The sequence below is a fragment of the Wyeomyia smithii genome, chromosome 2, assembly GCF_029784165.1.
Source record: "Wyeomyia smithii strain HCP4-BCI-WySm-NY-G18 chromosome 2, ASM2978416v1, whole genome shotgun sequence".
Classification (NCBI taxonomy): domain Eukaryota; kingdom Metazoa; phylum Arthropoda; class Insecta; order Diptera; family Culicidae; genus Wyeomyia; species Wyeomyia smithii.
In genome coordinates, this window is record NC_073695.1 from 259,441,378 (window position 1) to 259,468,809 (window position 27,432).

The following is a 27,432-nucleotide window of genomic DNA, read 5'->3' on the forward strand; positions in this document are numbered from 1 at the left end:
GAAATTGTTCAAGAATGGGGATTGTTTCAAACTTTTCGAAAAACTTTTACCTTCGAGACATCATTTTAGCTCATGGAAGCAAAAATGAATTGACCTATTGGGACGGGGAGACTCTGTCAATTTTTATATCGATACAGAGAATAACACGGGGAACGGATGGTGTCCATTCACGTCGTCTGTGCTAGGAATGCTCGCATGTAATTGGTTCATTGTTCGCGTAAGTTTCCCTGTAACTTTTTATCAATTTTCACCGTTGAGCAGTTACACATTTTATCTATCCAACAACATATTGGTTATTGTTATCCATCATGTAGTTATGCTGTTATTAACGTTTGAAATCTGACGCAACATTTGCCAGTTTCATTTCCAATTTTACAGAATGCATCCCAGTATAGTAAACAAAGACGTAGTCCCACGTCAAAAGATTATAGCTTTTTAACCATTCTTGTGAAATTTGTGTCTCTAGCCAGTGTAGAAATGCGACAACTTACGTCAAAGTGTCGCATAGTAATTGCTCGCCGGGTTCGTCGTTTTAACGTTATGTTGACGAGAAAACTCATTTATGTCTCTGAAAAAAATGTTGGTGTCTAGGGGCACCAAAATTCGAAAATTGTTATTTGCCTCATTCCACAGGGATATTCAGGATGGTTTTGAAAAGGACCGTTTTTCATGTGAACGAAACGAAATATGTTTGGTTTTTCTCCAGACCGAATGATGATTTCATCACCAGTTGGACATGTCTTGGGTTCCACTCTAGTCATCTACACTACACTTCCTGGCTGCCAACATGAAGTTAAAAATTTATTTTTCATACTCTTATTATATGGTGAATGCAATGTCATTACGTTACGCACGAAACTTATAGAATGAGATAATTTGAAAATGGACGGAAACATTTTGAAAATCCTATAGTTCACAAGTGAAAAATTAAGAAAAAGTGCTGAAAAATGTTTGCCCCATTCAAAAAGACTTCTAAATGTTTTTTTCTAGAAATAATGCAGGTGAAGTAGTTTAGATTGCTGATGTCACTAAACTCACGAAGCTTAACTAAACACTAAGAAATATTTTTTTTTGAGTTGATGCACACTTACTGTACGGATAGCTCAGCGTTAATAAAACGACACAGGACATGATGGAACACAAGGGATCAACAAATTTAGACGTATCTTCGTCCTCGTTGGTGTAGTGAACGATCATCGCACAGAATATAACGAACAGAGTGCCTGCAATTTAAAACCAAAAATATATGAAAATTAATATGTCGCTTGTTTTGTAACCATTTAACTGCACTGACTGCAAATATCTCTCATCATTTCCCGCACACTCTGCCTCTTGGGTGACTCGTTCTGCTTGCCGGCCGACATACCGGCCACGTGTTTACGTGAACCGGATAACCGTCGTTCGCCCCTCCGCATGCCGTCACCGGTGACGACTCGATCCAGCACCACATCGCCACTTGATGTGATATAAAGAAAGCTGCCCTGATGATACGTGTAGCCTCCGATCAACAGGTAGCAGAACCCATTCAGAATGATTCCCAGCGAACCAAGAATCAACACTGGAATTGGATAGTGCATCGCATCCTGGTGATGAATGTGCGACAAGGTTTGCAAGGCTTCCACGACTGCCGAAAAGCAGAACGAGGCCAGCAAAATGCACACGACCAACATCGTCAGGACATCGATGCGAGTCCAGCCGAATGTGTTCCTCAAACTGGTTTCCCGTTGCTGTCGGCTCTTAGCTTTAGATTTCTGTTTCACGACGGCCGGACTGGGTTCGTTCGGATTTGGACTTACTTCGACCGTTGCGTCTCCCTGTATCGGTGTCAGCTCAACGAAACCCTGCCCGCTGGTGTTGTTTATTGAGTTCTGCGATACGGACGAACGCAGCCGGCAGGTCTCCGAGGTAGAGGATTTTTTGCTGTGCTAAACGAGACAACGCAAGAAAAGAAAAAAAGAATATTGGATGATAAAAGTGTACATTGATAACGAACGCGGAGACACTTGGATAATCCTAACGATAGCGGAGCATTGTAAAATTATAGGGCTCGTTTAGTTTTATGGTCAATTCAACCGCTCACATTATATGGCTTGTTAAGAGACACATGTCACTGATTTGAGTGTTGATAGCAGACTTTGTTATCATTACGTCTTTTTTTAGGTTGCTGTTTTACGTACTGAGCCACAATAAGAACAAATTCAAATACAGATAGATTTAATTCAGAATAGCGAAAAACACAACATGACAAAAATACGCTTAAGAATAGAAAACGTTCATGGATAAAAATGATTCCAAATTGTTCTTAGAATGCCGAAAACAGGCTTCTGAAGACCAACGAATGCTGAAAAGAAATGGTCAGAATGACAAAAAACGCTTTTCAAGGCTAGAAAATATCGCAAAACTAATCCCAATTTGAGCTAAGAATAGTAAAAACGCTTCTAAAGCTTCTTTAAAGATAAAAAAAGATCGTAATTAAACTCAAAATATCGAAGAAAAAACTCTCACTTTCTCTAATTACCTACTTGTTCATTAAATCTAGGCGTACCCTTTTAATGGGGCTTGAACATGATGTTGAAATTATATTTAACTAACAACAAACTGGTTATAGATGAAGAAAAAAAAAATAGATGAACAAACTGGTTAGTAGTGATAATTATATTCATCCGTCAGACTCCGTCCGTGCGATTACCAACCTCAGGTTGCTCGATAATGCAGTATCATCTTTGTACGCTGTTATTATCTCGTTTGCTCATGTATTTACTGATCGCGGGAAAAGGCCAAGATTCAGTCCACGAGTTGTTGAGAGTCGATTGGGGAGTTAGGGTTTTATTAAGATTAATAAAAGCGGCGATAACCCTGTCTATCAGCAAACAGCTGATAATGCGCGTTTAGCGGTAGAGGAACAGGTTCGTGTTAACGTTCATGTTCTGTTGCTATTATTGGATAATAATTTTAGATGAATTTTCATGTCAGCAATATGCAGAGAAGGCATTGTTTGATCAATCTAACTGTCCGGACTCGGGACTAAGTATACATTAATTCATACTAAGTGACTTTCAGTTTATCTCAATTAATTGCAATTTACTGCAGGTTGAAAAACGACAACTCTACCTGGAATAATAGAATTTAAATGCGTTCAAGTAATTTGAAGAAACATTTTTCTCGTCCACGTAGGGAGTGCTTCAAAGGAATCGTTTAGCCTCAAATGGGTACAGTGCCGGTACAATTGATACCGACGCTTGAACCAGACGTCAATTTAACAGACATCACCCCCGGAATTTCATCGTTTACAAATGCAGTAAACGAACGAACGAACGGCATGGCCACGTTCAATGTTTTGCTGGTCAATGTCAACCGACTAACGTACACCACCGTATCAATCTATGCGCGCCAGCTAATTGATTCAGCGCCATTAATTGGCCCATTATTGATTTGTTTTATTCCGCTGTTCACTAAACGGTCACCAAGCGGTTTGGTCCCACCATATTTACACAGGCAGCAGCAACAAGTCTGGTAGGTGATGCTTCCAACCAACGCGCTGCTGGCATGCTAATCAGTGATAATCCATCAGTTCAAGGATGATTAAAGGCTGACCATGGTCGTAGTGTTGTTGTGCGATTATTTCGGCAACAGTATGAATATAAATGCATTTTTCCTGTCAGTTTAGGGAACTGATGGGCATCGAAACTAGAGGTTAAATTCTGGTAGAACATCGAACAGAGATTCTGTGTAGAGAGAATTTCCAAGTCCTATAGTTGAGAACTGGGAGACCAAGTCTGCATTTTTTACAACGATGCAATGTTTTGCGCATTTTTGGTTTCGTCGAATTGTATGACCTCTTTTCCCATGAACCAACATAACTTTCTAATTTTTTCATCATACAATTTGTTTTCATAAATGACCATCAATGAACAAAACCAACAAAAGAATCCCGAGCAATATTGGAAACTTATTCATAAAAATTTCATTGGAATTTCTAATATATTGTTAAAAAATACCAGATAACAAAATCATTTCGAATTGAGTTCAGAATAATGAAAAAAATGCTCAGACCTCAAAATACCAAAAAAATGAACCCGAGTTGAAAAAACGTCATGGATTTACTTGAATGTTTAAAATTCGCCTCAAAGTCAATGGCCCTAAATTGAACTAAAAATGAGCAAAATCGCTTTATCGGTTCAGAAATACTAAAAAAACATTTTTTATGACTCTCCACTAGGGTGTCTCAAAATAACGTTTTGTCAAAAAGTCTGGGGGCTCAACCGGAAAATGATTAGTTATGGTGTAGCAAAAAAAACTTTTGTATGGCGACAACTCTGGATAATGTTTAGTCGTGCTAATTTGAGTTTTATGAAAAAAATAAATTTTTCATGTTTTTTTTTATTTTAAATTAATTTTATCACTTGAAAATCCTGTAAAACCGAACCCAAATATATTTTTTACGCATTCTACGGAGTCCAAACTAAAAGAAAAAAAATATTTCGGCTTGTTCTGGCTAAAATTTCATTATTACAAATATTTTAGCTCACCTGAAAATTCCTAATTTTGGTGTTTTCTAAAATTAATCCTTTAAGAAGCGGACCAACCTTTACGCTAGCAACCATACTATACCACACAAAGATGGGAAATTTTATGAGGAACAACTTCCTAGAAGAGACAAAAATCCTATCTTGAATCGTTGTTGAGCTATTCGAGTTTTTCTATGGAAAGAATATCGTAAAATAGAAGAATCTTCAGTGTATACAACATCGAGTCAATCATTCTTGACTACGACTGCTAAGCGACATTAGTTTGTTTTAATCTGTATCAATATACATAGTAGGCGCTGCAGATTAACCAGTATTTATTCCGTTCCTTGAAGCCTGAACGATGTCGCTCAAACTTAAAGTTAAAAAAGACATTTTAACAGGCGATTCCCGAAAGAAATTGTGCAAGACACATCAGCTTTCTGAACAAGAGGTATTAAGCTTCGTGAGGATAAAAATAAAATCTGTTTCTGAGAGTACTGATTACTTACTTTACTTTACTTTACTTTAAAGGCGACAGACCGATTATCGATCCAATGCCGAATCCAGAATACGTCGCCATGTCCCTCGGTCTTGGGCTGCTATCCTCCAATCGCCCCTAACACCTATTTCGCGTGCATCCTCGTCGACAGCACACATCCAACGAGTGCGGGGTCTACCTCGAAGTCGTCGACCTCTATCGGGATTCCTGCTAAATATAGCCTTCGCTTGACGCTCATCCGGCATTCTCGCTACATGCCCAGCCCACTGAAGCCTGCCGTGTTTTATCCGCTTGACTATATCCGCTGATTTGTATGCCTGGTACACTTCATGGTTCATGCGTCTGCGCCAAACACCATTTTCTAGTTTGCCGCCAAGGATTGAACGCAAAATCCTACGCTCAAAAACACCAAGAGCTCGCCGATCAGCCTCTTCCAGCGTCCATGATTCATGGCCGTAGAGGGCCACCGGAAGAATCAGTGTTTTATAGAGTGCAAGTTTAGTCGGATTTGCAGACTGCGGGACCTTAGCTGGTTACGTAATCCGTAAAAGGCCCTGTTTGCGGCTGCTATCCGCCTCTTTATCTCACGGCTAACCTCGTTGTCACATGTCACTAATGTACCCAGGTAAATACATTCGTCGACTACTTCAAATGTTTCCCCATCTAGCACCACCGCAGCACCAACCTCCGACGGACTACAACGCACTCTGCCAGCCACCATGTATTTCGTTTTGGCAGAGTTCATGACAAGCCCTAATCTCGCAGCTTCTCTCCTGAGAGGTCCGAAGGCCTCTTCCACAGCTCTACGGTTGATACCGATGATGTCGATATCGTCCGCAAAACCGAGAAGCATGTGCGACTTCGTAATGATGGTGCCGCTTCTCTGCACACCAGCCCTCCGTATAGCACCTTCCAATGCGATGTTGAACAATAAGTTCGACAGACCGTCACCCTGCTTCAAACCATCTAACGTCACGAACGAGTCCGATGTCTCACCGGCTATCCTGATGCTTGATGTAGAACCTTCAAGGGTGGCACGTATCAGCCTAATCAGCTTTGTTGGGAAGCCATGTTCCATCATAATCTGCCATAACTCATTCCTCTTGACTGAATCGTACGCTGCCCTGAAGTCTATGAACAGATGGTGCGTCTGCAAGTTGTATTCTCGAAATTTATCGAGGATTTGTCGCAAGGTAAACATTTGGTCCGTCGTGGAGCGTCCCCCTCGAAAACCGCATTGGTACTCGCCAACAAAGGTCTCCTGCAACGGCCTCAGTCTGTGGAACAGGATGCGGGAGAGAATTTTGTACACGGTATTGAGAAGTATTATGCCCCGATAATTGCTACAGTCCAGGCGATGGCCTTTTTTGTAGATCGGGCATATGAGACCCTCTAACCAGTCCGAGGGCAATTCTTCATCAGACCACACTCTCAGCATGATCCGATGGATGGCACGATACAGCTGTTCGCTCCCGACTTTGAAGAGTTCGGCGGGAATGCCGTCCTTCCCAGCTGCCTTGTAGTTTCTCAGCTTCACTCGTCCATGGATGGTGGATCCACAGCTTGACCATCATTCTCAATAGTCATCCTGCTCCTTTCGACTCCACTGTTTCCCTCATCGTTCAACAGCACACTGAAGTGTTCCTTCCAACGCCTGGCCACCTCCGTTTTATCGGTTATCAGGTTCCCCTCCCTATCGTTGCACATGACAGGGGCTGACACGTTTCGATTCCTGCTTCCGTTGACCTTCTTGTAGAAGCTCCTCGCATCGTGCCTGGAGAAGCAACCTTCCGCCTCCGCAAGAATACGCTCCCAATGCTGTCGTTTCTTCCGGCGATGGAGTCTCTTTTCAGCGGCTCTTGCATCTCGATATCTACCCATGCTCTGACGAGTCACAGCCGTGGCAAACATGTGACCCCTGGCGCGGTTCTTCTCTTTCGTCACTCGCTGGCACTCAGCGTCAAACCACTCATTGGGCGCAGCTGCCGCAGTTGTACCCAACACTTCTCGCGCTGTAGTGCTGATCGAACTGTGGATGTGCCTCCACTGTTCATTCAGGTTCCCTTCAGCTCTTTTCTCAATCCGTTCATCAACTTTCTGCGAGTACTCTGCAGCTACTCCTTCAGTTGATAGCCGCTGGATGTTCAACTGCATCCTCTTCGTTGCCTTGGATTTCAGCACGTTGGACAGCCTGGCGCGGATTTTGGCTACTACGAGATAGTGATCCGTGTCAACGTTCGGTCCTCTGAACGACCGCACGTCTGTAACGTCTGAAAAGTGCCTTCCATCAAACAGAACGTGGTCAATTTGAGAGCAAAGCTCTCCATTCGGGTGCATCCAGGTGTGCTTACGTATGTTTTCGGCGTGCAAATAAGTGCTACAGATAGCCATCCCCCTAGCTGCAGCGAAATTAACAAGCCTCAGGCCATTGTCGTTCGTAGTAGTAGTTGGAATTTTCTCACTAAATCTGTTACAGTAGGTACAGTGCGTACTGGGGCCGATGCTGTTCGGGTGACTGCGTCGAAACAGTTCGGGATGTGTTTTAACGCGCGTCAATTTTCATTGTTGTTTTTTCTTCTCGCGTGAGAAAGGACGCATTTCGCGCCGCGTCCTTTGCAGTGTGGCGTCGGCCTGACATCGGCCTGTATTTTGAAGGGCGCATTTGCAGTTCTGTATGTACATATACTTGTGTGGAAATTTTGTTTTGCACAGATTGGTCTGTGTTTGTGGCATCCCTGCTTGTGACCGCGGCTTCGTGGAAGCCGGTTTTGAATTTTTTTAATCTACCGATTGGGCCGATGCGGCGCTAACTGCGTCGAAACAGTTGCGCGTCAGTCTTCATTGTTGATATTATTTCCTCAGGTTAACGGAGACGCTGTTATGAACATTTTGAGCAGTTTTATGACCTTGTTTTATGATTTTTCTAGCTTTTGAGTAAATACTGAAACCCGTACCCGACCCGTCCTGGATTTTTTTTTTTCAAAATACCTGGGTACCTCGCACGTTATATGCTCGTTATATTCTCGAGATGATGGCCGGAGTTAGACAAAAACCGAGTGTAAATGTGAACGCATGTTAATGAACCCAGAGTTCCAGGCCCACTATAAGGAAGAGGTCCACTATGAAAGTGCATGTCTGGTAAAGTTAAAAAAGCGACGAGTTTTATGTGAACATCGCAGCAACCTGAAATCTTAATATTATAATAAAGTCAAAGTTAATATTGTTTATAACTTGAGAAAAATTTAATAATTCATTTGTATTTGCCAAAAACCTGTAATTTTTTAGTGCAGATTCGGTGTCATCGATTCAATCTAAAAATCGGTATAACACAGATATTTCTGTACATCCCTGGTCACAGTGCTAACAAAGACTATGCTATCGCTGTCAAATCTCATATACATATTTGCTTCGTACCAAACATCTCAATGCACAGTAGAGAATCGATGGCCATCCGCCTGAATTTTTTTTTACGTCAGCTGTTTCATAATATTTTTCCTTTATTGCTATAATATTCAAGTGCCTATATCCAAAATGTGGGTGCAATATCATGAGATCTGTTCTTTTATAACTTTTCGAAGTTTGGCATACTGACGTTTTTTGACATGTGTTTAAAAAAAATTCATTACTTTGAAGCAGCTTCAATGATAGCTTGGATTTTTTTGGTGTCAAAGAAAAAGTGGATTCGTAGTTGATTTGTTACCTATTTTGTTTAAATTAAAAAAAAAATTTTTTTTCGCAAAATTTGGTTGATTTGAGGTGTTGTGCAAAAGCTACGTAATTTGTTTCTGTGAGGAGGACGCCCTGTGGTTAAGGGGAAAAGCGCCAAAATCATTAATAATAAGGTCACCTGCTTCATGAACGGCCCCAAATAAAAAATGGAATGGAGATTGGTGTTAAGCACCCCAAAATTAAGTAAATATCATATTTTTGTCGCATTTATCCACACTTTTTTTACTTAACCAGCGTTTGTATTTAGTTGCCTTACTGTGCAATGCTCCGCGGTTTTCCTCACAAATATGAAAAAAGCCTGGCAAAAATTCCATTTAACTCAAAATGGTTGCGGGAAGAACTATTGACTTTCACATTAGAAAGAGATAGCATGATGTCATTCCCTTGGTGCAAACACTGCCGACAACTGTCAGAATAGGTATTGGCCGATCTCTCGTTGAGTGAGAATGGGCAATTTCTTGTTCGATCTTTCCGATTATCGACACTAAGAAAACACCTAGGTTTGAAATGTTGAAAATTAATTTCTCATAATACACGAAAATCAAATTACCCGTCCAATTGAGAATTTTTCAAACCCGTACCCGACCCGAACCCGAAGCCTTGGTTTTTAAATTACCCGTACCCGACCCGAACCCGTAAAATATTTTTTTACGCTACCCGAAACCCGACCCGAACCCGTCGGGTATGGGTTTCGGGTAAAAATACCCGTACCCGACCATCTCTACTGTCCACCCGTAGGTTCTATTCCAGCACGCAGTGATTCAGAGTAGGTTCCGTTCGTTCGATAAATATCGTAAATAATTAATCGCGACAAAACATTGTAATTAATCGCCACCAAATATCGCAATTATTTGCAATTAATATCAGGATTATACGCGACTCGTCTGTCAACGCACACATTTTTTTTTTCTTTTTCTTTTTTTTTCGTTCGATTTGAACGGCGATGGCCAAGCAAATAGGCCGTTTTTGAAGCTCTCTTGCTGACCGCTTGCAGTATGTGTTGAGGGTCTATATATTTACTTTTGTCTTGTTTTTGGTTAATGCATATCTGGTTGCTTCGTAACATTGTGTAGTCAGCTGAGATAAATCAATGAGAGATACGTTTCGGTAGTTGCATAATAACTTCATAAACCAATTTTCGAATATTGGAGTCTGTCTTGATTAGATTATAGGTCCGGTATCCTCGCGTGCGCTTTATTTTTGCGGTGTTACATCATCATCAACCGGAATAAGTTCGGATCACGTTATGATTTCCGTAGAAGATATAATGAACTCGTACGCGCGATATTTGTTATTATGAACCCGGTATTAGAACTCAGCGCATCGTTTACCAAAACGAAACCTGCTGCAAACCTTACCCTTTCCTCCAACATCCCAGTGATTTCTCGTGGAAGTGCAGAGGTGTTCTCGGCTTCCAATAAAGCGAGTATCTCGTCAACATATTCCCATACACACTCCTTCTTTGACCTGCATTCGGAGCCGGCCGGCGCTGGTATTGCCTAATATAAAGATTAAGGTCACCAGTTTTTACACATTGAGGATGAATGTTAATCCCAAGCATCATCCATTGGTTCTCTGTGTAATTACAGCTGATCTGGCAATAACGGAGTAGCAACCGCGGGCGGTCAATCATGCTCATGCTCATGCTCATGTATCCAGATTGCCAGATTTGAAGTAAACTTTCCAGATTTTTCATAAAAGATCGAGATTTATCAAGATTTCATTTTCTTCGTCTCGCAAAAAGGTAATCACTTCGAATTTTCCACAAAATTTGAAGTTTTGTCGTTTCAAATGTTGCGTAGCTCAAGAATTTTATTTAAAAAAATAACATTTTGTCCCACGAAATGGCTGCCAGATTTTTTAATTTTCCAGATATCCCTGAAATTAATCTGGCAACGTCCTCCGTCGGCGTATCTTTGTGCACTAGAGCGAGCAAAGCAACAACAACAAAAAATCGGTTTTGAATTCAAATCTTCTGTATACTTTAGCGTCGGTTGTGCTGGCGAAGCGGTCTTGTTTCAGCTCTGATTGGTCGAAACATGCGTTTAGCTCCAGAAAATCACCATTTTTCGCGTTTCGATAGACGCATATCTTATTTTAAATCGATTTTTGTTCGAATTGAGAAAATCCGGTGAAAACTGACGTAATTCTACGTCAAAATAATTGGGTCAATTTATTTTCAAATCGTGACTACCTAGACTAACAAATCAGAAATTCAGCGAAGTATTTTGAATGTTTTTGACAATTTTTTCCAAAATTTCAGAGATTTGCATATTTGTTCAGTCTACTAAATATCATTGGAATATTTTGCTGAAATCGTCGCAAAAACCAACGAACTCGATCAGTTGTTGTGAGTTGTGGAAATATTTTGTGCAAATATTTTTTTCTCTCTTTAGGGAAAAGAAAGAAAGCCTAAAAGTAACTCATAATTTTGATTATAATTAATTTGGTTTGCCTTTTGACAACGATCTTAAGACATTACCTCACCTAATAATAACCTACTGATAATAACGATTGTCGATTAGTTGCACTGCGCTTAGCAACACCTTTGCGCATGCACTGGTTAACAATTGTCAAAACCTCTGTAAAATGCAGTGTTATTTTGATTCTGCATCGCTCCGGAAGCCCCTGCAGAGAAGCCACATTGGGACCATAATAATCTACTTGAAGTTTATCTATGCCATTCCGGGTATTTTTGCCTCTTTGTTATTTGCACACACATATGCGCATCTTATCCCAAGCTGAACTGAAAACACACCTTTCTAAATTTTACGATCTTACCATTATTTATTGATTTTTTATGCTTCAGGACAAGCATGTTCGGTTAAAAATTGTTTCAACTTCAATCTAGTCTTGAATCTATCTTTCTTGAACAGCACTCTGCAATACGAGCACGTAATGCAAGATTCTTTTCAAACTTTGGCTTATTGACATCAGTTCCCCTATCCTCCACACAAAATCGAGATAATGTTAAGTAACTGTGTACATAGATTTTTAAAACACATGTTTGAGAAAGAAGCCAGTTTTCTAAAAAAAGTCTGTGTTTCCGACCGGATTTTACGGACCTACCGGATCCGGTGTCGATTATTAGTCTTAAGCTTTAACTCACCTTGATGGTCAAAATGTATCCGCTGAGTGCGATAATGTTGCACAGCATATGGTAGGAATCGACCAGCAACACCAAGGCATGAGAGATGTGACTGAGGAACAACTGCACCAGTAGATACAATATCGATAGCACCAGAACGATGTACAGCTGCATCGGCTGCAGCCGGTAGATCCATTCCTTCATCGGCATTTTGATTCCTGTGACACTATTCACAGCAAAATTGCTAACACTTTAACTTTGAAATCGCAATAGACACTTTTTCTTACTAACGACTAGAAAAAAAGTGCACAACACAAATCACATCGACATGTTTGTTTTCTTCAAATATCACTTCTCTCGTCAATCCACTGCAAATTAACACGCGATCTAATCACAGAAACCGCTCCGCACGAGCCGACCGCAAGTTGGCGAATGCTGTTGAAACTCATCTGGATAATCTGAAAACGGACAAAATACAGAAAGCAAAACAGCACTTTAGCAACGATTCAGATTTAGCAGAGGTGACGCCGCGTAGGAAGGTTGGATGACTCCTCACTCCCCAGGGCTTATCAATATCATATATGTCTCGAGCCGCCAACCCAGTATGAACCTGCCTGCGGACCCGGGGCGGTGATAAGATAAGTGAAGTGCCAGTGTTTTCTTCGCAGATTTTACGAGGATAGCTTATCAATTTATGGGTTGTGTGAAAATAGTTAGTCGACGACGACTGGGATGTTCACTGTGTTGTTACCTGAAAATTGTGTAGGAGGTGAGCCAGTCTGGTGACATTAACTCTGGGGTTCCAACATTGAATAAGAAAAAGATTGCCATAGAAACAAACCAAACCAAAAGAAGGATACATGCATGCTTCCACCTAAAAATTGCCAGATAAATCAAATCGATTAAGATAAATTTGGTAACCTGCTGTGAAGGGATGGGTATTTTTTGCACTCGCCTTGCGTTAAAAAAATGCAAGCTGAAACGAAGAGCTTTGCGTCGTCCATGCGGTGGTATATGTTCACATTAGCCGCATAGGGCAATTATTTTTTTCATCATGGCGAAAACTGCACCAAAGTCACATTTTTCGCGAGAAATGCATTGCACTGCACTGTTTGTACTCCTAACTACGATTTATTAAAAGTACAAACTGATTTTATGGAACTCTACTTGAAAAAAATCTCTGTTTTTTGCATGTGTACAGCAACAGATCAAATAAACACGAATATAATAAAATATGTTATATAACTCAATGTTTTCGATTTTGGTAACTAAACTGAACAAAAGAAATTTTGTTTTGGATTATGATTGAATACATATAGAAAAAAATAGAACAACCGCAGCGACTTAACTCAATTTACGACAGCTCGTTCGAAGTGCTCCCGAATCGATTTCATGCTGAACAAGCAGTGTTTTGTTATTGCATTACAGGGTCGTAGGATGGGCAAGCCACTTGCGGTCACCACCAACTGCAGAGCAAACCAATGAAGCGCAAATCGCGCGGGTGGTGCACGAGTTCGCAGAAAGAATTTAAATTTTACCCGGTCCGGATTGGGCTAGGTGTGGTAAAACACTTTTTACAACCGGGCTGGACTTGGTTTTACATGAAATGACAAGTAAACAAAAATGTCGTATAACGCGCACTACATTGATGCGGTTGATCGAGTCGTGAAGGTTGCGTGAAGTTTTAGTTGAAATCGACTGAAATCATAAAGTACACATTGCTGTGCATGTTTATTGATTAGTGAACCAGTTCTCTGTTGCAGTATCAGCGTTATCTGTTGAAGTTGGGACAGCGTCGTGTGAAAACATGACGGTTAGAATGTCAGAAGCTTATTGTGGATTTTTTAATTCGAGTAACTTAGTACTGGAGTCATATAGAAACAGTATAACCTGTAGAGTTGTAGTTGCCTTGTCTTTTTCACCCGATCTTCAAGCATAGCACTTAAAACCTGAATAAATCCACCTAGCGGTCAGACCCAGCCTTTCTCATTCAAACTTTTATTTGTAAAAATAGATTTACATGAACGCTTCAATTCAATAAATGTATATTCACTCTTTAGGTTCTAAAATAGTGATGTTGTAATCTATACATATAAAAATGTGGTCCGGTCTGTCAGTCTGTTTGATCCATATAGGCTCGAAAACTACCGAACCAATCGACGTGAAAATTTGTATGTAGGGGTTTTTGGTCCCGATAAAGGTTCCTATGATAGTTTGAGACCCCTCCCTCTTCTGGAAAGGAGAGGTCCAATACAAATGAAACATACATTTCTGCACAACTCAAGAACAAACCAAGCAAATGAAACCAAATTTGGCATGTGGATGTTTTAAAGGATAATAAATATGTCCATAATAGTTCGAAGCCTCCCTCTTATGGAAGCACATGTTTCTGCACAAATTTCTGCACATCTCGCGAACTAATCAACTAAATGGAACCGTATTTGGCAGGTAAATGTTTTAAGTGGTAACAAATATGTTCTATAATCGATCTCAGGCAACATTTTGGATTGTAAGATAGCAACTTCCGGTTTCTGGAAAACAGCCAAAAATGGACGATTTCCACCTAATGTAATAATATCCGGATAGAGAAAGATACACAGCAGCTAAATTCGACCACAGATACCATTTTGAATCTAAGATGGCGACTTCTGGTTTCGGAAAAACAGCGGTAAACGGCCAAATACCACCCAATATGGGTATTTTCGGAATCGACTTCAGACACCATTATGAATTGTAGGATGGCAACTTGTGGTTTCTGGAAAACAGCCAAAAATGGCCGATTTCCGTCTAACGTGAGTATCTCCGAATCTAGAATGATACACAGCAGCTGAAATCGACCAAAGACCCCATTTTGGATTCTAGGTTGGCGACTTCCGGTTCCTGGGAAACAGCGGAAAATAATCGAATTACACCCAATATGGGTGTTTCTTCAACCAGAATGACGCTCAGAGGCCAGAAATTATCTTGAATACCATTATGAAATCCAAGATGGCGACTTCCGGTTTGTGAAAAACAGCCTAAAATAACCAAATACCATCCAATATGAGTATCTCTGGAACCAGAATGATGCAATGAGCTAACATTTGACCTCAGGCACCATTTTTGAATCGCTAAATGGCAACTTATAGCAAAAAGTCGAAAATGACCAAATAATACTCAACATGGATATTTTCGTAATCGAGATGATGCATAGAAACCAAACATTGACCCTTGACACCATTTTGAATTTAAAGACGACCACTTTTAGTTCGTGGAAAACAACCAAAATAACTAAATACCTCCCAATATGAGTATTTCCGGTGTCAGATTGATGCCAGAAAATTTGCTGTAAATTTCCGAATACCACCCAATATGAATACATTCAGAATTAAGGCGATGTACAGAAGCCAAAAGTCGAGGATGTTGTCATTTCGATAAAACCAATCATTTCAAACAATTTGTCTTTTGACTTTGATCATATCCTATGGCCGATTCGTTGTGCATTTGCAGACTTTAAACACATCGCAACGAATCAATGAATTTGGAATGTTCAAATAGTACAAAACCACATTCAAACTATGTGGAGACCACATATATCAATCAAAGCAGGTATAGTTTTAAACAGCCTTTGAATTTCTTCTCTTTTCATAACTTTTGAGCCACATATCAAATTGTTATGAAGTTTGTTATTTGTAAGTTTGAGAGATGACTCGTTCGTATGACACTAGTTATGTTCAAATAAGTCATGCAATCTTTGAAATAATAGACTTTCGTTGTTTTATTCACAATTTAATACATAACGGTGGTTTAAGTTGAATTTTAATCAAATGAAATGGGAACGTATAGGGCAGCCAAACTTTGAAACCACGTGTTCAATCATAATTCATCAGTTAACCCTTAACTAGCCCGCTCATCTGATAATAATATTGATCAAATCGGTTGTGTGGTTTCTGAGATAATGAAGTTTCGTGATTTTCACTTTTTGGTACTTTACAGACGAAGGTACAGTCCGATTACAGTAAAATTCAATAGGGTGTTACGAGGCAGCTAGGCTTATTAGTTGACACTAATTTTGTGGAAATCGGGTCAGCCATCTCTGAGAAAAGTGAGTGAGTTCAAGTAGTCTTCGAAATATGTTCCTTTTCATGTCTGGTTTTCACATTTTTAAACATAACAGGCAAAGTAATAGTCTGATTGCAAAACAAATCAATAGGGTCTTATGGGGCAACTAGACCTTCCATTTGACACTGATTTTATGAAAATCGGTTCAGCCATCTCTGAGAAACATGAGTGAGATTAAGTAGTCTTCAAAACACGTTTCTTGTCATAACTTTTGAACCACAATTTCAATTTTTATGAAATTCAAAAGTTAAGGTAGCCCGTTCATTTGAAATCAATTTTGTTCAAATCGGTTGTGTAGTTTTCGAGATAATGATGTTTCATGATTTTTACATTTTGATACATAACCTCTAAACTAAAAATCCGATTACAATGAAAGTTAATTGGGTCTTATGGGACAATGAGACCTTTCATTTGCAATCAATTTCATGAAAATCGGTCCAGCCATCTCTGAGAAAAGTGAGTGAGAATAAAAATCTGCACATACACACACACACACATACACACACACACTCACATACAGAAAATGCTCAGCTCGTCGAGCTGAGTCGAGTGATATATGCCATTCGGCCCTTTGGAGCACTTTTATACTTTCGGTTTTGCAAGTGATTGCTATACCTTTATAGGAGAAAGGCAAAAATTGAATGAAGACGATTTTTATCTTTCATTATTTAAAACTATTCAACTAGCACTAGAAACGGCTTCAAAGGTAAAGCCTTAATGCTATTATTTATTCGGCTACTGGAACTTGAATTTCTGTTTACACAGAGTTCGTAGCCAACTGTGATCCTACTGACACTAACTGTCTCTCTTAGAGCCGAGCTTCGAACATACGAGGACTTGCTTGTTAGACCAGCATCGCATTTGTGTGAAGTGATAGCAGTAGCGTAGCTAGGGGGGTGCGGTTTGTGCGGTCCGCACCAAGCCCACCACTCAAGAGGGCCCCAAAATCTTGCGAACGCCGAACCGGTCCAACTGCCCACCTGAACTTAAACTCATGTATTTATGCTCGCCACTCTGCTCTCGTGATCAATACGGAGGTATACGTGATACCGATGTTCATTTTCACCATGATTCGTGATACGACTGACGCCGAAGTTGAATGTTTTGCGATCGCAGAAAACATTCGATGCAACGAGGAAACACGCAACGAAGGAGCAATTTTTTGCAATCCTGAAAACCAGACTTGGTAAAGCACGCATCGCACTTGAAGCGGAACAAAAATTGGGCTCTTGCTTGCTAGGTATCACGCACTTGAGCTGGGTGCTTCGGTCGATGATTCGGCACGCGAAGAATGAAGAATACCACCACAGAGCGGATACCTCTTCGTTGGTGTTTTTCTAAAGTTACATATAGCGAATTTCTTTATTCCACTGTGTGCGGGCAAAACTGCCGAGAGATAATAAAACGTCATCGCCATTTAAGACGCAAGTAAGAAAGAGATGCCAGATAATTGTTTACGAACTTAGCACGTGCAGTAGTGGGTTGAAGCTGACAAATTTTACAGTGCGCTTCAGGCAGCACGGCAGGTCAAACCTGGGTCAAAATCGAGCGAATAAAGAAGGGTTTTGACAGCAGTTAGTGCGCTTCCAGGTCAAAACGAGGTGAGCTGGTGGAATAAAGAAATTCGCTAATAGAGCGCACGGTGTAGCCTCGAATCATTTTGCTTACTTTTTTGCTTCGTTGCATCTCTGTCTTCTTGTACTCTGCTTTTCTTTGTTATGTATATTATACGTTACAGCTAGTGCAGAGGGTGAGCGCTGACGACGTATGCGGGTGAGTGGGTGACTATATATTTGTGTTGTTTTTGAAATTGAATGTGATGAATTCAATGAAATGAAATGTTATGTAATAAAGCACCAAAATAATGTTCTGTTTAATAGTTTCAAAAGAACATGCCGTGAAAAGTTTTACCTGCAGCAGTTGCAATTACTTGGATTTGTTTGTTTCGTTCAAAGAAAGCAAGCGTTTCGGTAAATATTTCCTGTAATATGAGGTTGAAATTGCTTTATATTTTTGAGCCTTCAGCCAGAAAATACAGTAGAATATAATCAAGACACTATTTTGATACTTTCCGTCGTTTTAGGAAGCATAATAATCAATCTTTATTAAAAAAACGAGTTTATATTAAAAAAATATTACAAAATTCCTAATCAAACTTGTTAAAGTACGCACAGCATCTCAAGCAGAGCTTGATTATAGCTCTAACTCCATAACACACACGCACTCGAGCTAGGTGCGTTGGACTTCAGCTTGGTGCGCAACAAATTAAGAAAAGCATCACACAGCAAATATCTCTTCACGGATCAAAACAAAACGAAAAAGAAAACAACGTTCAACGTGCCAACATGCAACAAGCTTGCTACGAATGTCACATAAGACGATACGCTCGTGGTACTTGGTGTCTTTTATTTGGCGATTTCACCGAGCGGCTCGGAGCGATGCTTTTACTAAGTCTGGAAAACGCTGTCTATCTGTGTTGCTGTGTGGCTAACGAAAACATGGAACAGAGCGAGGGAAATAATCTGCGTTCACGCGAGACTATATGCACCCGAAAACAGTTGGCTCTAAGCTAAAGTTGATCAAGTTTCTCTAAGTTAAAGTTTATCAAGAACTATTTGAGGTCAACGATGAGTAACTTGAGATTAACAAACCTTGCCATTTTATCAATCGAACGTGAAATCACTGATTCCATTGATTTTGAATCGGAAAGTGAGTATCTAAATACCTAATTATTGATTTTGCGAACAACGGGATAATAAGTAGAAAAGTTTAATTTTTTTGTTTGTCTCAACTCCTTTTATGGAAGAAAAAACTGTCCAGTCATTTTCATTGGGGGCCCACAATTTTGTTACCGCATCAGGCCCACCAAACCATAGCTACGCCACTGAGTGATAGAATTGAGAGGCCAGCGAATCGGGGAAACCGAGTAAAAACCGGGAATTTGAAAATGAACCGGGAAAACCGGCAAAAAACGGGAAACTGATTAGGATAACGGGGGTATTTTGACCAGCTTTCATTTAACAATGCAATTTATTGAAAAAATTCCAAGAAATATCAAAATTTATATGAACTGCTAAAAATATATTTTAGCCCACCTCTATGTGTGGAAACATTTCTGATTAATTATATTTTAGATTATCATAGATCATTTAAGAGCAGAAATAGTGGATTTGAGGATTGATGTTTTTTTTGTTAGGGAAATAAGAATTACGTTGTCCATTGATGTGAACTCTTGTAATAAGGATTGATGTTACTACAACAATGAATTGTTTCAAAAGCATATATATTGTTACAATAGGGACAATTTGGGTGGAAGTAGTTTGGAGTGTAATGTTTACACCGGATTTTTATCGCTGTCAGTTTTTCAAAAATTGGAAAAAATGCCGTTACCCGAGAAGTAACGTCGCGGATTGATTCAGCGCAAGCACCTGGAAAATCGTCAACACTCTTCTTCGGAAAACAATTCGGAATCGTGCAGCCAACGGTGAGTCGTGTGATTAAACGTTGTTACGAAACTCAGAGCATCGTACAGAAGAAGAAATGCAGTCAGAATGGATGAGTGATTCGGAATCAGGATCACAAGCGTTTTGTGGAAGTGTTTACGAGGAATCCCAATGCTTCGGTCAGGAATGTGGCCAAAAAGTTGAATCTGTACAAGTCTTTCGTTCAGAGAGCAAAATACGGACCCGGAATCTGTACACCCAGATGCTGACAAAGCCTCATTGTCTCATAATGGAATGTGAAACTTACGTCAAGACGGAATTCCGGCTGCTTCTGTTCTTCGCTGTCCAGCACTTGTTTGATGTTCCGGATTAAGTAAGAAAGCAGAAACTTTCAAAGTTTGCCAATAAATACCTGATTTGGCAGCGATCTGCTCATGTGACAAAAAAGTGCGCCGTTCGTGACTGCCGGGACTGTAAACGGGGAGATTTACCTCAAGGAGTACCTATAGAAGCGTGTTAAAGCAACACGAGCAACTTAAGATCTTCTGGTCGGATCTAGCTTCGTGCCACTATTCAAGTTATACTCTGGAGTAGTATGACGTCAATGGGCTCAGTTTTGTACCCAAGGAATGGAGTTTCGAAAGACCGGAAGTAACGAAAATTGTTTTAAATTCAATTCAAAATTTATGAAATAATTTTCTGAAGCCTTTAGAATGCAGAGCCAGATTTTGGAGTATATTTTAAATTGCTTGAATACACTTGCAAAATCGAAAAAAAATTTTTGCAAATAAAAATAAAAACAGCAATAGCGAAAAATATTTGCAATAAATATACCTGGAAACCTAGAGCGTAAGGATAGTAATGGTATCAAATAAGTCCTCCTTATATTACCAAAGCAATCTCAAACTGAGCCCGAATAGATTCCAAAGGAATCTTGAGGCCATGGCACTTTGAAATAGACAAAACTTAAAAAAAAAAATAACAAAACTATGAAATTCTTTTAAAAACCAGAACAAAATTCCACTAGAAACACAATTGTTCATAATTCAGCTCATTATTGCCGTGAAATTAGAGACTAGAAAAAGACACAAAAAATATGCTCAAGTTTTGTTAAAAATCTTCGACAAAAATGTTTCGCAATCCGGAATCGGCAGGAATCAGATTTTTACTTTAGATCAGAAATAGCAAAAACGATTTTTGCAGCAAAGAGTTTTTGAGACCAGAAAACTTTAGAAACAAAAATTAAATTATATTATAAAAGTAATAAATTCAAATTATTGTGAATAAATTATTCTCAAAGTGGGGTCAGAAAATACAAGATAATTTTCTTATTGAGACCGGAGAGTCAAAAATTGTTTCAAATTGTAATTAAGCCTGCAAAGAATCAAAATAAAATAAATTCTTAAACTGAGTCTTGAGAAGGAAAATCGATCTTCAATTTTTTTTTGAAATGATCAAAACATGCTTTTAAATACCTAAATACAAAAAACGATTCTTGAATAGATTCAAAACGGCCAGAAACGGTCATTATTACAGATTTGGGAAAGGCGAAAAATTATCTATATTCGAGGTAAAAAATTTAGCTGAGCAATCAGAAAAAGAAATTCATAAATATATTTTAAATTCAGATCGAAACTATTGGAAATGTTTTATTTAATTTTTAAATAATCTTATTAATTGCGCTTGAAATTCGCAATGAACAATTAATAAAATTTCTTCAGGCTTGACATGATAGAAAACGATTTCAAAGAATTGTTGTTCCGCAGCTCAGAAACAGACGAAATGATTTTTAATTAAATTCAACATATGTGAAAAAGTATTTTGAAGGTTTGACAAAATGCCGCGTGCCGATAATTCACTTCACCAGTAGAATCTTGAAACATGATGTACAACAAACTTGCAGTCTATAAGTAATGCTACAAGCAGAGCTGCCAATGTTCCAGTTTAAACTGGATTCTTCCAGTTTTTTTTTCAAGTGATCCAGTCAATCAGTTTAATCCCAAAATCTTCCAGTTTTTTTGTATATCTGCCAGTTTCATCCAGATTTTTTGAACACTAAAGCTTCGACTGGTTTGGAAATATTTTTAGAACGTAAATTTTGTGGATTGATAAGCAGCATTTTCAGTATTGTATCTTCTCGTACGAAACACGGCCAAATTAGGGATGTGTTGTGCAAAAGCTTTATTTTCTTGATTTTGCGATAAACTGGTTGCGCAATTTGAAATTTTGCTCCCGTAAACGAAATTTTTCAGTTTATAATTTCAACAAAATGTAGGCCCGAAGTTGCTGTATTTAAAACTTATATTGGATTCAATGACCATCACAGAGAAGCACTCCCCCAATTTATTTTTTCGATATTTTGTAAATTTATTCGGAATCCAGTTTTTTCTTCAGCAATCTTCCAGTTCAATTAAAAATTTTGTGGGCAACTCTGGCTACAAGTTTGTCGAAGAAATCAGTGCTCTAACTCTTATGCCTAATGTGGGAGAGCCCATATTCAGTGGGATATTTAGGCAATATTCGCGGTGAAAAAACACCCCAAAATTGAATATGCAAACTTGACCAAATCGCTTTAGTTAAATAGTTTGGTTGAACCAACTTTTGAAAGTCTGAAATGGTAGAAAATTATTCCGAAGAATTCAAAACAAATTAAAAATTGCCGTGATAAATATTCTGATAATATGACGCACATATTGACTCTAAATTATATGATGTATTTAGTTGGGCTAATTGGTAAAAAAATTGTGTGACATATTTGTGTTCAAATTACATCTTTAGTGGAGTTAAAGTAAAGAGATTTTTTTCCTGAAATGCCAGGACTAACAAAAAAGCACGCTTTAATGCATTTCCAAGTGATACAGAAGTCTCCAGTAATAGCTATGATATTCTTTCATCCATAGGTGAAATCGAAATGATGTTGAGATTTAATAGAAATTGCATGGAAAGTGCTTACAATATCGATTTCGTATACTTTTATATGGCGTTAGGTAAACCAAACGTTAGGTCGGCAAAATAATGCACAGTTGGCAGTTTGTTCTTATTATAAAGAAGCAAAAACCTACGACTCTTGTGAAAATGATTGGAGAAGATTTCATGTCAAAACCATAATACGCATCCATAGATGACCAAGAATTTAAAGCTTCTCATTCTGAGCATAATTTGGTTATTAAGAAGACTAAAGTTCGTTTCAATTTTTTGAGCTTCATTTCTTTTAGACGTAAAGCTATCATTCCAATGACCGAGACGAAGTAGTTTCGGATGGCCATAAATATATATATTTTAGACCGTTTACGGCTGTTTTTAAAGGTCTATCAAATAATCAGACTGTTGATGAAATTAAAGATTGTTTAACAGAACTGCTTTGTTTTTCCCAAAACCAACTAATTTTGTTGAAACGAAAGGCAAATGCGAAAGTTAATAAAACTGGAATAAATCAGTGAAATTACCTGATCAATAGAAATTACAGCAGGTTGATGCTCATAACCTCGATTTCATGTGCTTTTATGTGGCTTTAGGTAAACCAACCAAAATTGAACTGACTATATGGTTACCTACAGTTATTACCAACGGGGTTATAATTCTATAACTGGCACTTTGATTTTGAGAAGCGAAAACCTAGAAGCCTTGTGAAAACGATTGCAGAAGATTTCATGTCAAAACTAAAATACGCATCTGCGTAATGTAAAATAAAATTTGGATTTAATAGATAGGTATTTAGAAAAGCAGAAAATTCTGCCCAATAACCGAAACTATCACACCTATGATATATGCAATAGTCGAGTGAAAGTAAGGTAAATTTTCCTGAAATACCAGGACGAACCAAAAAAGCACGGTTACAAGAAAACGTGAGACTGCTCCAAGTGATACAGAAATCTCCAGTAATATGTATGACATTTTTTCTTGTATAGGTGGCTTCTCACAATCCAAATAAGCACTGACGGAGGCGCCAAGTAAACGTTGAAATACGTATATGCAAGTGATAGAATTAAATAGTGAAAGTGGATAAAAAGTGTAATGTGTAGTGTAAATATTCTATCAAGACGCTTGACAGAAGTAAATAAATTCTATAGGTGATCAAAAATTTCAAACTTCTTATACTGAGCAAAATACGAATCTACGTATCTGTGGAATTTAAAAGAATGTTAGGATTTAATAGAAATTACACTGAAAGTACCTGCCAAATCGCAAAGCATCAAGAATGATACTCTTTCTTCCATAGAGTGACGTTAAGGTGACCAAAAATTTCAAACTTCTTATACTGAGCAAGAAATCGAAATACGTATCTGCGGAATTTAAAAGAATGTTAGGATTTAATAGAAAATACACTGAAAGTACCCGCTAAATCGCAAAGCATCAAGAATGATACTCTTTCTTCCATTGAGTGACCAAGAGACTGACTTGAAATGAAATTAGAATTTAAAGTGATTCTATCAACAGCTCAGTAAGCAATAATAAAGATAGAAGAAAATTTCATTATAAATCGAAAAACGTAGATGCGTGATTTGAAATAAATTTAGAATTTAATAGAAATTACACTGAAAAGTAGACATCGATAATTAATGACCAACTGCTGAATGCAGATTGATACTCATAACCACCATTTAACTTGCTTTTATATGACGTTAGGTAAAAAGTCAGAAGGACAGTACGACGTCAGGCACTTAGGTAAAAAATTAGATAGTTTGTTTATAAGCAATAACAACGACAACGACCGATAGTCATTACCAACATGGTTGTTATTCTAAGTTGTAATTCTTTATAGGTAGGCTCCATACAGAAAATAGCTGAAAAGTAAGGATAGTCAGAAAACACGAACAAATATCAAAACTCGAATCAAGTCTCTAATAATCTCTCGCTCTCTTCAGTATTATCGATGCTTTGTTCCGACAGTTTAATGGTGGATCATCAGTCCCCGTATTTTCAAGGTTATCGTTCGCCCGTTTTGCAGAGCTCATTGCGAAAACACACTCAATGCAAATGCGTATACTTTTCGAGAATATTAACAACTGTTGACATTCGTTCTGCCGTACGGCACGAGGTTTGTGAGAAAAATATTAATATCAGCGACGCTATCAAACGTACCCCGGTGTAGGAGGTGTAGCGTAGATTCTCACCCTCACCCACTTTTTACGCGCTTCAACCGTATCATCGCACAGTGGGGCGACTCCATACAAAGGCTGGCCAAGCAGAAGTGTCGATGAATGCGACAAAAACTTGGTATTTACATAATTTTGGGGCGCTGAACACGGATTTGGCATCCATTTTTTGTTTGGGGCCGTCCATAAAGCACGAAAGCCAATTTGAATATTTTTTGGCCCATTTTTCCTTTTTTATAGAATTATATGATCTTCGACCACAAGTAGTGCCACCGGGCGTCCTTTCCATTGAAAAAAAAAAAAAAAACGTAATTTATGGACGACCCCTCGAACTAAACAAATTTTGCCTAAATATATATATTTTTTTAATAAACTAAAACAACATAAGTAATACAAACTAATTACAAATTGAAAAATCATTCCGTCCCGAACGCTCGACGAAAACGGACGCTTAGTGATTGTCTCGCTATAAAATCGCTACTGTGTGAAGAAGAAAAAAAGCATTGCTTACTCGGTCGTGTTTCAAAGCGTGCGAAGTGCGGTGTAAAGACAAACTGATAATCCGAAGGTCATCCTGCTATTGTGTCATAGCTGTGTCGCTGCGAAGCTGCCCGTTCCAGCACCGAAAGACTCGGTCATTGTGCTGTTGAAGACAACAAAAAAGAGGTACGTGATTTTTTGCCACTATACTGTTGCGCTAGTTTGAGCGCAATGGATGTGGATCCCTTAGCCCCCGATCCCCCGTCTCCAAACCCACCCGACCCTGACCCTCCTGTTCACCCCCCCTCTGTCCCTGCTTTAGTCAATCCTCGTCCCAGGCTTTACCCAGACGGATCAACGGGTCCACTGGTTCTCTACATGAGGCCCAAACCAGGAGGAAAATCACTGAACACGTTACAAATCGCGAAAGATCTGACGTCACGATACAAGGCCGTGACCGAAATCGCAAAAGTCAGACCAAACAAGCTCCGTGTCGTGGTCAATGATCTGGATCAGGCCAACGATATAGCTCGCTCTGAGCTTTTTACACGCGAGTATCGCGTGTATGTACCTGCACGAGACGTGGAGATCGACAGTGTAATAACCGATTCGAGTCTGACTGTTGAGTGTATTCTGCGAAGCGGCGTCGGCTGCTTCAAAAATCCACTACCGAGGCGAAAGTATTGGATGTTAAGCAATTACGGTCCATGTCGCTCGTCCCCGGTAAAAAAGTATGCACTCCGTCAGACTCGTTTCGCGTTACGTTTGCCGGATCTGCACTCCCTAGCCACGTTTCTATCAACCAGGTTCGTCTGCCTGTGCGTTTGTATGTGCCCCGTGTTATGAATTGCACCAATTGCAAGCAGTTAGGCCATACAGCTGCCTACTGCTGCAATAAGGCACGGTGTGGCAAGTGTGGGGAGACTCATGCGGAAGATTCTTGCAGTGTAAGCGCTGAAAAGTGTATTCACTGCGGGGAAAATCTGCATGAGCTTTCCGCATGCCCGGTGTACATGCAACGCAGAGATAAAATTAAACGGTCTCTTAAGGAGCGCTCAAAGCGTTCTTACGCTGAGATTCTTAAGAAGACCGTGACCACTTCTATCATAACATCGAACCCCTTTGATCTGTTGGCTTCAGATGAAACCGACTCTGACGAACCACTAGTCTTTTGCCTGTCTTGGGGAGTCTAGGAAGAGGAAAAATCTTTCCTCTCCTAAGCTTCCCAGGAAAGGACCTAAGGTTTCTCAAGATGGAATGAATAATACGAACAAATCTAAAAGTGCTGCGGAAAAGCCGAAGCAAACTCCTCCTGGGCTTGCAAATTTAAAGTCCCAGAAGGAGTTCCCAGCACTTCCTGGAACATCTAAAATCCCAGTTGCTCCTTTTGCACACCCAGATAATCAAATAAACTCTGGATTGGTGAATTTTTCTAACATCGTGGACTGGATTTTTGAAAACTTCAATATACCTGATCCAATTAAAAATTCCCTCACAGTACTTTTCCCAACAGTTAGATCATTTTTGAAGCAGTTGACTGCCCAATAGCCCCTCCTTGCTGCGATTGTATCCTTCGATGCCTAATTCATCTGCGTATATGAAGGATCCTATCTCTGTCTTACAGTGGAATTGTAGAAGTATTTTACCAAAAATTGATTCATTTAAAGTTTTGATAAATAAAAACAAATGCGATGCATTTTCCCTTTGTGAAACTTGGCTCACTTCAAATATTGATCTTAACTTCCATGATTTTAATATTATTCGCCTTGATCGAGACACCCCATATGGAGAAGTACTTCTAGGGATTAAAAAGTGCTATTCTTTCTATCGTATTAACCTCCCCTCGATTCCAGGCATCGAAGTTGTCGCATGTGTAAGGAGCTTTGTATTGCCTCAATATATATTCCTCCCAGAGCACAGGTTGGGCAACGGCTGCTCTTTGATTTAATAGAACTTCTCCCCTCGCTGCGTTTGATTTTGGGAGACTTCAACTCTCATGGTGTGGCTTGGGGATCCCCTTACAATGATAACCGCTCCTCTCTAATTTATAACCTTTGCGATGACTTCGACATGACAATTTTAAACAACGGTGAAATGACACGTATCCCGAAACCTCCAGCGCGCCCAAGCGCTTTGGATCTATCCTTATATTCGACGTCGCTACGGTTGTGATTGCACATGGAAGGTAATCCTCGATCCTCACGGTAGCGACCATTTGCCTATTCTTATTTCAATTACTAACGGTTCAACTCGCATGCGACCAATTGACATTCCGTATGACCTCACACGGAATGTCGATTGGAAGTTATACGAGGAAATGATTTCAAAAGCGGTCGAGTCGATTCAACATCATCCACCACTTGAAGAATACAACCTCCTCGTGGGCTTAATCCTCGACGCCGCGTTGCAAGCCCAAACGAAGAAATATCCCGGCGTAACGATCAAAGAGCGGCCTCCAACTCCGTGGTGGGACAAAGAGTGCTCCGAT

The 27,432-nt window shown here is 39.4% G+C and overlaps 1 protein-coding gene across 3 annotated transcripts in view; it reads right to left on the minus strand.

Moving 5' to 3' along the window:
• LOC129724864 (zinc transporter 10) overlaps positions 1-27,432 on the minus strand; it is a 73,127-nt gene that overhangs the window by 9,920 nt on the left and 35,775 nt on the right. For 2 of the 3 annotated variants that reach the window (XM_055680115.1, XM_055680117.1), the window contains exons 2-4: positions 11,846-12,282; positions 1,295-1,925; positions 1,092-1,223 (exon numbers count right to left, since the gene is read on the minus strand). In XM_055680115.1, the coding sequence (XP_055536090.1) occupies positions 1,092-1,223; positions 1,295-1,925; positions 11,846-12,034 (952 nt within the window). In that variant the 5' untranslated portion in view covers positions 12,035-12,282. Of the gene's footprint in view, positions 1-1,091; positions 1,224-1,294; positions 1,926-11,845; positions 12,283-24,975; positions 25,108-27,432 lie in introns of all 3 variants that reach the window. The other variant, XM_055680116.1, reaches the window with a different exon arrangement.